Genomic DNA, 13,108 nt, shown 5'->3' on the forward strand with positions numbered 1-13,108 from the left:
GCAAGTCAATATTAGGACGGTGTTCTTAATGTTTTGTTCACTCAGTGTATTTCTTTGATGTCCATTTTGATATAATATTTGTGAATGTTTGAAGTGTATGCTGTATTAGTTGTGTTTCTGTGGTCTGAAGGATACAGTATACATATCTGTCATGAACATGAAGCTTCTAATGTTGTACTGAATAGTTTCTGAACTGTGTTCATAACAAACGATACAACACATTTTAAGATTGTATAGAAAAATATTTTATTACATTAAAAAAATTACAAGATTCATTACAAAATGTTTGTATTATTCATTGTACCCTTGGCGTTAACAAATATTACATTTATTTTACCAATAAACAGAATCTATTTTTGCATTGATTACCAAACATGTATAAAACACTCTTCAAAATGACTACTTTTTCCTGAATATGTAAGTTTGATTAAATGTTTTCTACAGTATAGCAAAAAGCAAGTAAAGAAGGTTACTACGACGATCGCATAAACACTAAAAAGTATGTTGACCTTTAAACTTGTGAATAAGTACAGAATACTGTATTGTATAGCTTGATCAATGACGCCCATCGACATTTGCTCATTAATATTAGCCAGCAGTTCTATTGCTGTCTGTGAACATCGATAATATATAACCCCAAAGTACTTGTAAACCTAATGTAACTTTTGATAATGGCCCTCGCATTCAAGTTAGCAACTTAGCACAACCTCTTGAGAACTAGATAGAGGTCATATCTACTTTAACAATTTCATGATGTAAAAAACATAATTATATTTGTCTGAATACTTTATGTAATCATTTAGTATAGTCCATATCAGTACTATTGGTTGCCTGACGACTGAAACTGAATTCTTCCGCTGTTCTATCGTTCGCTACATACTTCAGTCTGAGACTGAAGTCATTTGTGGTGACATCAAAATGGGGGGTGTTGTACAAAACAAAGTCATCAGCGATTGGATAATCTCTAACCAATCAGAGCATCAAGCCAATTACACATTTTTCTAAATACCGCTTTACCCACGTGTGTTCTGACTGGCCCAACCCATCGGTTTCTGGGACCAATCAGAAAGGTTAGAATGTGTTTTGCATTCTAGAAATCGTCGGGGAGGTACTCAGATCCAGACTCGTTGCGGAGAAGAAACTAACGTCCGGGGGTGTGGCATAGCGTATGGCCGGAACAAGGAGTTTGGGTAGCCAGCAAATCCATTGGCTCTTTTAAATTTGAACTGGTTTGAAAATACAGGAAAAGGAATATGGTGGAGAGATAAACAGTTATTTTTTTTTACTTTAGTGCAGATAAAGGAATAGGGACAAGGAGAGGAAGCCACTTCAGTCTACCTTGGGAAGACTATGTGATATTTAGGCCAGAAGAGTACAGTGAATGCCCACTAGTCAGCACCATATGGCTTTCATTAATACATTTAAAAAACTCTCAAAAATGGAACGGATAGTTGGATAGTTGGTTAATTGTGTAACAAATGACTTCTCTCATCGCCTCATGTAACCAGAATCCTCCTCCTCTTCCTCTTCCTCCTCTTCCTCAACCTCAGAGGTAGCAGTGTGTGTCTGTGTTGTGACAGGCTCTGGGGCCCAACACTTGGTGTCAGAGGGCAGGAAGGGAGTGGTGGGCTCGGGGGGCTCCCCCACAGAGAGATGTTCTGGTTCCATCATCTCCTCATGCCTACTTAGGGTTACAGACAGCAGGTTAACATCCAGGCAGCTCCCCTCCTCCTCCTCCTCCTCCCCTGGATGTAATCCCTCTACATTCCCTGTGTCTCTCTCTGAGGAGAGACTGAAGCTCAAGACCTGTCCCCGTGAGGCACACCAAGCTGACTCTGGAAGCTGACTGGTTTGTGAGGGTTTAGACAGTGGATGGTTGTTTGATAGGGACATTGAGAGGCGGTCAGGCCTGTGCAGAGATGTAGGCTGTTGGTCGCTGGTTATGAAGACAGGAACGTGAGGACGGTTGGACTCTGTCTCAGCAGTGGTCTGAGTGTCTGTGGATGTGGCAGTGGGATATGCCGAGAAGTGTGCTTTTGGATAGGGGTGTAGGAACACCTCTGTTCTAGAGGAAGAGGAGGAGGAGGAGGAGGAGAGGGGGTTACGAGAGGTCAGATCGGCAGTGATCCCTCGTGTCTTGTATCCTTGTCCTCCCCCACTGCTTCTCTCCCCCTCCGTCTCGCCCTCACCTTCTTCATCACTCGCTCCGTCCTTCCCAGTGCTTCCTGAAGGGGGCGATGGTGGCACTACATGCCCTGAGAGACATCGTTCCTCATCATATGGCACTGGATGTAAGTTCTCCTCCTTGTGTTGTATTGAGCTCTGCAGAGAAGAGACACAGATCATCTGTGAGGTTAGGAGATGTGTAGTCAGACACTTATCACAGAATAAGAATATGTCCACCCGAAATGTCAAAGTTTAACAAATGTAATACGTTGATAAAAACACAGTCTTAAATCAATAGAGCGCTGCACCTCTTTTGACACCATGTGTGAGCCTGTGACTAAAGTCACCTCATCAACACTAAAGCACTGCTGTGGTCGACGCTTCATGATAGAACAGATCAAATCGTGAGCGGTTGGGAAACAACCTAGCTTTCATTAGCAGAGTGTTAGCTTAGACTCCCCCTTCCCTGTATGACATGTTAATTCAGCTGTGGTTTAAATCAGACTCCCCCATCCCCTGTACGACACGTTCATGTTAATTCAGCTGTGGTTTAATGCTGCGTTCAAAACAACTGGGAATTCGGAAAAATACGATGTAAAATCATGTTGGATGACCATTCAATTCTATTTTTCCCAGTCCGAGCTCGGTATTTTCAGAGTTCCCAGTTGTTTTGAATGCAGCATAAATCACTCCATGGTTTATGTGGTTTAAATCCCTTCCCTGTATGACACATTCATGTTAATTCAGCTATGTGGTTTAAATCCCTTCCCTGTATGACACATTCATGTTAATTCATTACATTTTACATATTTAGCAGACGCTCTTATCCAGAGCGACTTACATGAGCAATTAGGGTTAAGTGCCTTGCTTAAGGGCACATCGACAGATTTTTCACCTAGTCGGCTCGGGGATTAGAACCAGCGACCTTTCGGTTGCTGGCACAACGCTCTTACCCACTAAGCTACCTGCCGGTTTAAATCCCTTCCCTGTATGACAAATATTACATTTACATAAGTATTCTGACCATTTACTCAGTACTTTGTTGAAGCACCTTTGGCAGCGGTTACATCCTTGAGTCTTCTAAGGGTATGACGCTACAAGCTTGGCACACCTGTATTTGGGGAGTTTCTCCCATTCTTCTCTGCAGATCCTCTCAAGCTCTGTCAGGTTGGATGGGGAGCGTCACTGCACAGCTATTTTCAGGTCTCGCCAGAGATGTTCGATTGGGTTCAAGTCCGGGCCATCCGAGGACATTCAGAGACTTGGCTGTGTGCTTAGGGTCGTTGTCCTGTTGGAAGGTAAACCTTCGCCCCAGTCTGAGGTCCTGAGTGCTCTAGAGCAGGTTCTCTCTGTACTTTGCTCTGTTCATATTTCCCTTGGTCCTGACTAGTCTCCCAGTCCCTGCCGCTAAAAACATCCCCACAGCATGATGCTGCCACCACCATGCTTCACCATAGGGATGGTGCCAGGTTTCCTCCAGGCATGACACTTGGCATTCAGGCCAAAGAGTTCAATCTTGGTTTCATCAGACCAGAGAATCTTGTTTCTCATGGTCTGAGTCCTTTAGGTGCCTTTTGGCAAACTCCAAGCGGGCAGTCATGTGCCCTTTACTGAGGAGTGGCTTCCGTCTGGCCACTCTACCATAAAGGCCTGATTGGTGGAGTGCTGCAGAGATGGGAGAACTTTCCAGAAGGACAACCATCTCCACAGTGGAACTCTGGAGTTCTGTCAAAGTGACCATCGGGTTCTTGGTGACCTCCCTGACCAACGCCCTTCTCCCCAGATTGCTCAGTTTGGCCGGGCGGCCAGCTCTAGGAAGAGTCTTGGTGGTTCCAAACTTCTTCCATTTAAGAATGATGGAGGCCACTGTGTTCTTAGGGACCTTCAATGCTGCAGAAATGTTTTGGTACCGTTCCCCAGATCTGTGCCTTGACACAATCCTGTCTCGGAGCTCTACGGACAATTCCTTCGACCTCATGGCTTGGTTTTTGCTCTGACATGCACTGTCAACTGTGGGACCTTATATAGACAGGTGTGTGCCTTTCAAAATCATGTCCAATCAATTGAATTTACCACAGGTGAACTCCAATCAAGTTGTAGAAACATCTCAAGGATGATCAATGGAAACAGGATGCACCGGAGCTAAATTTTGAGTCTCATAGCAAAGGGTCTGAATACTTACGTAAATAAGGTATCTGTTGTTTTTTTTTAAGTATCAATTTTTTTTTTGCTTTGTCATTATGGGGTATTGTGTGTAGATTGATGAGGGGAAAAATGTATTTAATCCATTTTAGAATAAGGCTGTAACGTAACAAAATGTGGCACTTTGTACAAAGTATACGATAAACAGACTGAGAGAAAGATGAGGGTTTTTGTTTGAACCAAGCTGATTGCAGGAGGCTGGGGCTGCAGCTGTCTGGTAAACACTGTGCCTTTTCGGTCTATGTGACCACAGCACAACCACATGTATAACAGTGGTGTGTGTGTGTGTGTGTGTGTGTGTGTGACCTGTTTCCTCTGTCGTACTTTTAAACGTTTTTTTTTTTAGGGGGTAGATCAGCTTTAATAGTGCAGATAGATTGTAACTTCCATCAATGTAATTATGTGCATCATTTCCAATCCCCCATATATATTTTTTGTAAATATATCTTTTAAATATATTTTCCTTTATTCTTTCCCCTAACCCTACCAACCCCTCCCCTAATTGGAGTAAACTAATAGCCAACAACACTTAGGCTTCTACTTCCATCTTATACATACTATATACATTTGACAAAAGTTATCTTTTGTTTGTTTTTAATCCCATCCTTCAGCTACCATCAACCCCTCCCATCTACCTCTGAAGCCCATCCAGTTTCAACCTATATATACACAGTACTGGCATTACTGGAACCATGTCGTCCAAAAAGTTATACTTTTGAATCATCTGTCCATAGAACGTTCTTCCAAGAGTCTTGATGATCATCCAGGTGCTTTTTGGCAAACTTGAGTCAACATTTTGGACGAGATGGGTCCCATTATGAATGGCGAAAACCAAACACTGCATTCCACAGTAAGAACATCATACCAAAGGTCAAGCATGGAGGTGGTGGTGTGATGGTTTGGGGATGCTTTGCTGCCTCAGGACCTGGACGACTTGCCTTAATAGAAGGAACCATGAATTCTGCTCCGTATCAGAGAATTCTACTGGAGAATGTCAGACCATCCGTCTGTGAGCTGAAGCTGAAGCGCAGCTGGGTCATGCAGCAAGACAATGATCCAAAACACACAATCAAGTCTATATGAAAATTGCTAAAAAGCAACAAATTGGAAGTTTTGGTATGGCCTAGTCAAAGTCCAGACCTAATCCCAATTGAGATGTTGTGGCAGGACTTGAAACGAGCAGTTCATGCTTGAAAACCCACACGTCACTGAGTTAAAGCAGTTTTGCATGGAAGAGTGGGCCAAAATTCCTCCACAACGACGTGAGAGACTGATCAACAACTACAGGAAGCATTTGGTTGGAGTCATTGCATGTGTGACATAACTCCAGCAGTCCTATTTATGATATAATTGACAAAGATTATACTTATTTTTTTTGGTGGTGAAAAATAATATATTTTTAATCAATTAGTGTATTTGAGTTTAACCACAATATTTGTTGTATTATTTGTTCTGTCTTTTCTGGTGGATTAAACTGAAATTGCAACCAACTTTCTATAGCTTGTTTTAAAAATAGTGATATTTTGGAGATTATTTCATTTTCAAATAACCGAAAGTGAGAGGTTGTAATCTGAATATGAAATCTGAAGGGAAAAAGGCCATTCTAGAACACGGGGTGAGACATTGTTACTAATCTGCCAGAGAACCAGTTCGGATTTAAATATAACTTTTGTATGACTAAAGCCTTTATTGAGAGGTCTAATGCTTTAATATTTAATAATTTTTGCCCTCCGAATTCATATTCATTATATAAATGAGCCTGTTTAATTTTGTCTGGCATGCCGTTCCAAATAAAATTGAATATTTTTTCCTCATATAATTTATAAAACAGGTTGCTAGGCGTAGGCAAGACCATAAGCAAATAGGTAAACTGGGACATGACTAAAGAGTTAATCAGGGGGATTTTTCCACAAATAGACAGCTATTTACCTTTCCATGGTAGCAAGATCGTATCTATTTTCGCTATCTTTCTATTAAATTGTATTGTAGTAAGATAATTTATTTCTTTCGGGATATGTATACCGAGTATGTCCACATCACCGTCAGACCATTTTATTGATAAACTACACAGTAATGTAAAAATTGTATTTTTTAGTGATCCAATACGTAATATAGTACATTTATCATAATTTGGTTGTAATCCAGAGACGTTAGAAAAAGTATCTAGATCCTCTATGAGGCTGTGGAGGGATTCAAGTTGTGGATTTAAAAGAAAGCATGAATCATCAGCGTACAATGACACCTATATTTTTAAGCCCTTTCATGTCTAACCCCTTGATATTATTCTTGGATCTGATTTTAATAGCTAACATTTCGATTGGCCATAATAAATAGACAACCTTGTTTTACTCCTCTTTACAGTTTAATACTTTCTGAGAAGTAGCCATTATTTACTATTTTACACATAGGGTTACTATACATAACTTTAACCCATTTTATAAGAGATTCTCCAAAATTGAAATATTCCAGGCATTTATATATAAATTCCAGTCGTACTTTATCAAAAGCCTTTTCAAAGTCAGCTATGAATACCAGGCCTGGTTTCCCAGATTTTTCATAGTGTTCTATTGTTTCCAGTACTTGTCTTATATTATCTCCAATGTATCGTCCATGTAAAAAACCTGTCTGATTAGGATGAATACTATCCGACAATACCTTTTTAATTCTATGCGATATGCATTTTGCTAGGATTTTTGCATCACAACACTGAAGTGTAAGGGGCCTTCAACTTTTTAAATGGACTGGATCTTTATATTTACCACTTGGGTCCTGTTTCAGTAATAATGAAATCAGACCTTCTTGTTGAGTATCTGATAATCTACCATTTTTATAGGAGTGCTAATAACGGTCCTCTGAGTACATCAAAAAGGTTTGGTATACCTCCACCGGTATGTCATCCAACCCTGGAGTTTTCCCGGACTTAAAGGCTTTAATTGCATCAAGAAGTTCCTCCACATGAGTCTTTCTGTACAGCTGTTAATTTTACATTTTTAATAGAAAACAAATCCATACAATAATATTCGGTTAGTGGAGATGGAGGAGACTAAACGAAAACGTGCTTAAAGTACTTTGCTTCCTCTTTGAAAATATTGTTTGGTGAATCATTGGTGACTCCATCACTTGTAACAAGTTTCAGTAAATTATTTTTAGTAGCATTTCTATGTTGAAGATTAAAAAATAATTGTGCAGGGCTCCACTGTCTGAGCCTCCTGTTGACCTTTTACCAAGCGCTAAAGCTAAGCGCTAAAGCTAAGCGCTAAAGCTAAGCGCTAAAGCCAAGCGCTAAAGCCAAGCGCTAAAGCCAAGCGCTAAAGCTAAGCGCTAAAGCTAAGGTTTGTGATGTGACTTTATGCTATGAGTTACCCAACACTCGTCAGACAGTGCTACCTTGTCCCAGACCCCTTCTGATCGAGTATTCCAATCACGTCCTGCCTTCTAGGGAGTTTTTCCCTAGTTTCTGCATTGCTTTCTCTTTGGGGTTTTAGACTGGGTATCTGTAAAGTACTTTGTGACAACTGCTGATGTAAAAAGGGCTTTATAAAATACATTTGATTGATTGATTGAAACCAGGGCTGGATAAATCTAGATATCTAGGAATAGATCACTGTATCAGTCTATAGCTTACCAGTACTTCTGGAAGGGGTTGTCTCAGACAGATGAATCCAGTGTGGACCAGTAGGGCAGCACACAGCCCAAACAACACAAGCAAACACAAAACCACTGAGATCTCTGTGTCTGTGGAGAGAGAGAGACAGTCAGGACGCAAAGACTACTAGCATGGACACATACAGTGGGGAGAACAAGTATTTGATACACTGCCGATTTTGCAGGTTTTCCTACTTACAAAGCATGTAGAGGTCTGTAATTTTTATCATAGGTACACTTGAGAGACGGAATCTAAAACAAAAATCCAGAAAATCACCTTGTATGATTTTTAAGTAATTAATTTGCATTTTATTGCATGACATAAGTATTTGATACATCAGAAAAGCAGAACTTAATATTTGGTACAGAAACCTTTGTTTGCAATTATAGAGATCATACGTTTCCTGTAGGTCTTGACCAGGTTTGCACACACTGCAGCAGGGATTTTGGCCCACTCCTCCATACAGACCTTCTCCAGATCCTTCAGGTTTCGGGGCTGTCGCTGGGAAATACGGACTTTCAGCTCCCTCCAAAGATTTTGTATTGGGTTCAGGTCTGGAGACTGGCTAGGCCACTCCAGGACCTTGAGATGCTTCTTACGGAGCCACTCCTTAGTTGCCCTGGCTGTGTGTTTCGGGTCGTTGTCATGCTGGAAGACCCAGCCACGCCCCATCTTCAATGCTCTTACTGAGGGAAGGAGGTTGTTGGCCAAGACCTTGCGATACATGGCCCCCTCTCTTCAGGTCATTGACCGTGTAGTTCTGAGCTGATCCCTCACCTTCCTCATGATCATTGATGCCCCACGAGGTGAGATCTTGCATGGAGCCCCAGACCGAGGGTGATTGACCGTCATCTTGAACTTCTTCCATTTTCTAATAATTGCGCCAACAGGTGTTGCCTTCTCACCAAGCTGCTTGCCTATTGTCCTGTAGCCCATCCCAGCCTTGTGCAGGTCTACAATTTTATCCCTGATGTCCTTACACAGCTCTCTGGTCTTGGCCATTGTGGAGAGGTTGGAGTCTGTTTGATTGAGTGTGTGGACAGGTGTCTTTTATACAGGTAACGAGTTCAAACAGGTGCAGTTAATACAGGTAATGAGTGGAGAACAGGAGGGCTTCTTAAAGAAAAACTAACAGGTCTGTGAGAGCCGGAATTCTTACTGGTTGGTATGTGATCAAATACTTATGTCATGCAATAAAATGCTAATTAATTACTTAAAAATCATACAATGTGATTTTCTGGATTTTTCTTTTAGATTCCGTCTCTCACAGTTGAAGTGTACCTATGATAAAAATTACAGACCTCTACATGCTTTATAAGTAGGAAAACCTGCAAAATCGGCAGTGTATCAAATACTTGTTCTCCCCACTGTATTTGCGCGCACACACACACACACACACACACAAACACACACACACACACAGTGTACCTGCGGTCTCCTTGGCAGCAGTGAAAGCACAGTGTGGTTGGCTGTAGGAAGAGCTCTTTGTGCGAATCTCCTGGTTGTCTAAGATGCTGACGGAGACACAGTACTCTCTGCCTGGAGCCAGGTCCTTTAGAATCACTCCTTTCAGAGACTCCGTCTGCACAGAGAACTGGACACACAACAGTATATTTGTAAACAACAGCTGGTGCACGAAATCTAATATTAAGGAAGTCTCAAGGTTTTGCTCTCCTGAGGTAGAGTATCTCATGATAAGCTGTAGACCACACTATTTACCAAGAGAGTTTTCCTCCATATTTTTCGTAGCTGTCTATTTACCACCACAAACCAATGCTGGCACTAAAACTGTACTCAACGAGCTGTATAAGGCCATAAGCAAACAGGAAAACGCTCATCCTGAGGCAGCGCTCCTAGTGGCCGGGGACTTTAATGCAGGGAAACTTAAATCCGTTCAACCCTAATTTCTACCAGCATGTTAAATGTGCAACTAGAGGAAAAAAAACTCTAGACCACCTTTACTCCACACACAGAGACGCGTTCAAATCTCTCCCTCGCCCTCCATTTGGCAAATCTGACCATAATTCTATCCTCCTGATTCCTGCTTATAAGCAAAAACTAAAGCAGGAAGCACCAGTGACTCGTTTAATAAGGAAGTGGTCAGATGACGCAGATGCTAAGCTACAGGACTGTTTTGCAAGCACAGACTGGAATATGTTCCGGATTCTTCCGATGGCATTGAGGAGTACACCACATCAGTCACTCGCATCATCAATAAGTGCATCGATGACGTCGTCCCTACAGTGACCGTACGTACATACCCCAAACAGAAGCCATGGATTACAGGCAACATCCGCATTGAGCTAAAGGGTAGTGCCCTCAAAGCTCATCACTAAGCTAAGGACCCTGGGACTAAACACCTCCCTCTGCAACTGGATCCTGGACTTTCTGACGGGCTGCCCCCAGGTGGTAAGGGTAGGTAACAACACATCTGCCACGCTGATCCTCAACACGAGGGCCCCTCAGGGGTGCGTGCTCAGTCCCCTCAGGGGTGCGTGCTCAGTCCCCTCCTGTATTCCCTGTTCACCTGCATGGCCAGGCACGACTCCAACACCATCATTAAGTTTGCCGATGACACAACAGTGGTAGGCCTGATCTCAGACAACGATGAGACAGCCTATAGGGAGGAAGTCAGAGACCTAGCCGTGTGGTGCCAGGATAACAACCTCTCCCTCAATGTGATCAAGACAAAGGAGAAGATTGTGGACTACAGGAAAGAAAAGAGGATTGAGCACACCCCCATTCTCATCGACGGGGCTGTAGTGGAACAGGTTGAGAGCTTCAAGTTCCTTGGTGTCCACATCACCAACAAACTATCATGGTCCAAACACACCAAGACAGTCGTGAAGAGGGCACGACAAAGCCTATTCCCCCTCAGGAGACTTCAAAAAGTTCTACAGCTGCACCATCGAGAGCATCCTGACTGGTTGCATCACTGCCTGGTATGGCAATTGCTCGGCCTCCGACCGCAAGGCACTACAGAGGGTAGTGCGTACGGCCCAGTACATCACTGGGGCCAAGCTTCCTGCCATCCAGGACCTCTATACCAGGCGGTGTCAGAGGAAGGCCTTAAAAATTGTCAAAGACTCCAGCCACCCTAGTCATAGACTGTTCTCTCTGCTACCGCATGGCAAGCGGTACCGGAGCGCCAAGTCTAGGTCCAAAAGGCTTCTTAACACCTTCTACCCCCAAGCCATAAGACTCCTTAACAGCTAATCATGGCTACCCGGACTATTTGCATTGCTTTATTTTTAACTTATCTATTTTTGTACCTCTTTTTTAATTCTTAAAACTGCATTGTTGGTTAAGGGCTTGTAAGTAAGCATTTCACCTGTTGTATTCGGCGCATGTGGCAAATATATATATATTTTTTTAACCAATCAAACCATGCATCATGCTTGAACACACTGAAGAGATATTTAGCACTGAAATAAGAACATGTCATGCAATAATAAGCATATCTGATGATGCAGTGTGCGTTATACTGTGTGTGAATGTGTCACTCAATTTCAAATGGACCCATATAGCCCCAACCCCTAGGCATGTTTTAGATTTTCAAAAGGTTTGGCTCTTCCTGTCCTCACCGTAGCTCCAAGCCTGGTGCTGCTACTGATGTTGAATTTGTAGTGGAATCTGTCGTAGAGATCCCGCAGGCCGTCCACAGGAGGCCTCAGGCCCACACACAGAGTGCTGTCACAGGCCCTCACACTCACCACGGGTGGATCCAGGTGGGCTACAGGACACACAGAGGGACAAACAGCACTCAGTGGTTGCTTTGCAACCAAGCTGTTTTAAAGTCTATCCAAAGGGGAGAACATTTTTTTTTTTTAATGGAGAACGTATGGAGAACGTAGGAGAACGTGTGGAGTACATATGGAGAATGTGTAGGCCTACTAGTGGTTCTATTTGACAAGCACTGCTAGTGCTCCTGAACACAACTCCAAAGTATTTTAACGTTAACCTTACAAACTCCATCCCCGGTCCCTCCTTCCCCCACAACCCTGATAAGCACTGGCCTGCTCTCCTTTGGCTTGACTGAGGAAATGCTGACACTCACTGTCGGTGATGGGTTTAAAGCCGTTTTGGTAGGCCGGGAGTGAGACTTGGTTCCCCAACACAGTGAACACCTGGTTGTAGTAGATGTGATTGCGGCTAGAGAATGCTTTAGTTAGGTTACACTCCAGAGGGAACTCCACATGCTCACAACCAGCCACCACCTCCCAAGGCTCTCCAACCATTCTGTACAGGGGGAACAAAACACAGGGATAAAAGAGAGAGAGAGAGAGAGAGAGAGAGAGAGAGAGAGAGAGAGAGAGAGAGAGAGAGAGAGAGAGAGAGAGAGAGAAGAGAGAGAGAGAGAGAGAGAGAGAGAGAGGTTCAAGACCAACAGAAGTTTATTGAGTTAACTTTGACTTATTTGTTTGCTTGTTGGACGAACATTACACAGTAGTAAGTACGGTGTGTGTATCATTGAGCTAATATGCAAGAAGACACACCCAGTCATGTTCTGACAAGTCTATCTCCATCTAGGTCTTATAATATGTTGTGATTACAGTACTCAATCTCCCAAAGAACAAATGCAGGGAAGACAGATTGGGATGACAGAATGACACACCTGCATCATACACACATACCCGTCAGAGCAAACCTTGACCAGGTAGTACACACCCCCGGGGGACTCCGGGCCTGGATCCCATTTCAGAAGGTGGACAAAATGGCTGGAGGAGAGTGTCACATTCACTGGAGCAGGCAGATCACACATAGCTGAGAAAGAAGGAGGAGAGATTTTATTTAGGGTGTCTTGAAAACACAAAACAGGTAGTTTGGGTCCTGGATGCTGATTGGCTGAAAACCTGTGGTATATCAGACCGTATACAACGACATACTATGACACAAAATCACTTGTTTACTGTTCTAATTACGTTGGTAACCAGTTTATAATAGCAGTTAGGCATCTCGGGGGTTTGGATATATGGCCAATATGCCACGGATAAGGGCTGTATCCAGGCACTCCGCTTCGTGCATTAGAACAGCCCTTAGCCGTGGTATATTGGCCATAGACCACACCCCCTCAGGCCTTATTGTTTAAATAGA

At 42.9% G+C, this 13,108-nt stretch overlaps 1 protein-coding gene across 1 annotated transcript in view; it reads right to left on the bottom strand.

Moving 5' to 3' along the window:
• Positions 1-13,108, bottom strand: part of LOC121536423 — an 18,576-nt gene continuing 5,468 nt past the window's right edge. Inside the window, exons 3-8 of the mRNA XM_041843680.2 lie at positions 12,649-12,778; positions 12,072-12,253; positions 11,599-11,747; positions 9,443-9,608; positions 7,994-8,103; positions 1-2,322 (exon numbers count right to left, since the gene is read on the bottom strand). Of these exons, the coding sequence (XP_041699614.1) occupies positions 1,489-2,322; positions 7,994-8,103; positions 9,443-9,608; positions 11,599-11,747; positions 12,072-12,253; positions 12,649-12,778 (1,571 nt within the window). The 3' untranslated portion in view covers positions 1-1,488. The remainder of the gene's footprint in view (positions 2,323-7,993; positions 8,104-9,442; positions 9,609-11,598; positions 11,748-12,071; positions 12,254-12,648; positions 12,779-13,108) is intronic.

Source organism: Coregonus clupeaformis, chromosome 23 (assembly GCF_020615455.1).
Source record: "Coregonus clupeaformis isolate EN_2021a chromosome 23, ASM2061545v1, whole genome shotgun sequence".
Classification (NCBI taxonomy): domain Eukaryota; kingdom Metazoa; phylum Chordata; class Actinopteri; order Salmoniformes; family Salmonidae; genus Coregonus; species Coregonus clupeaformis.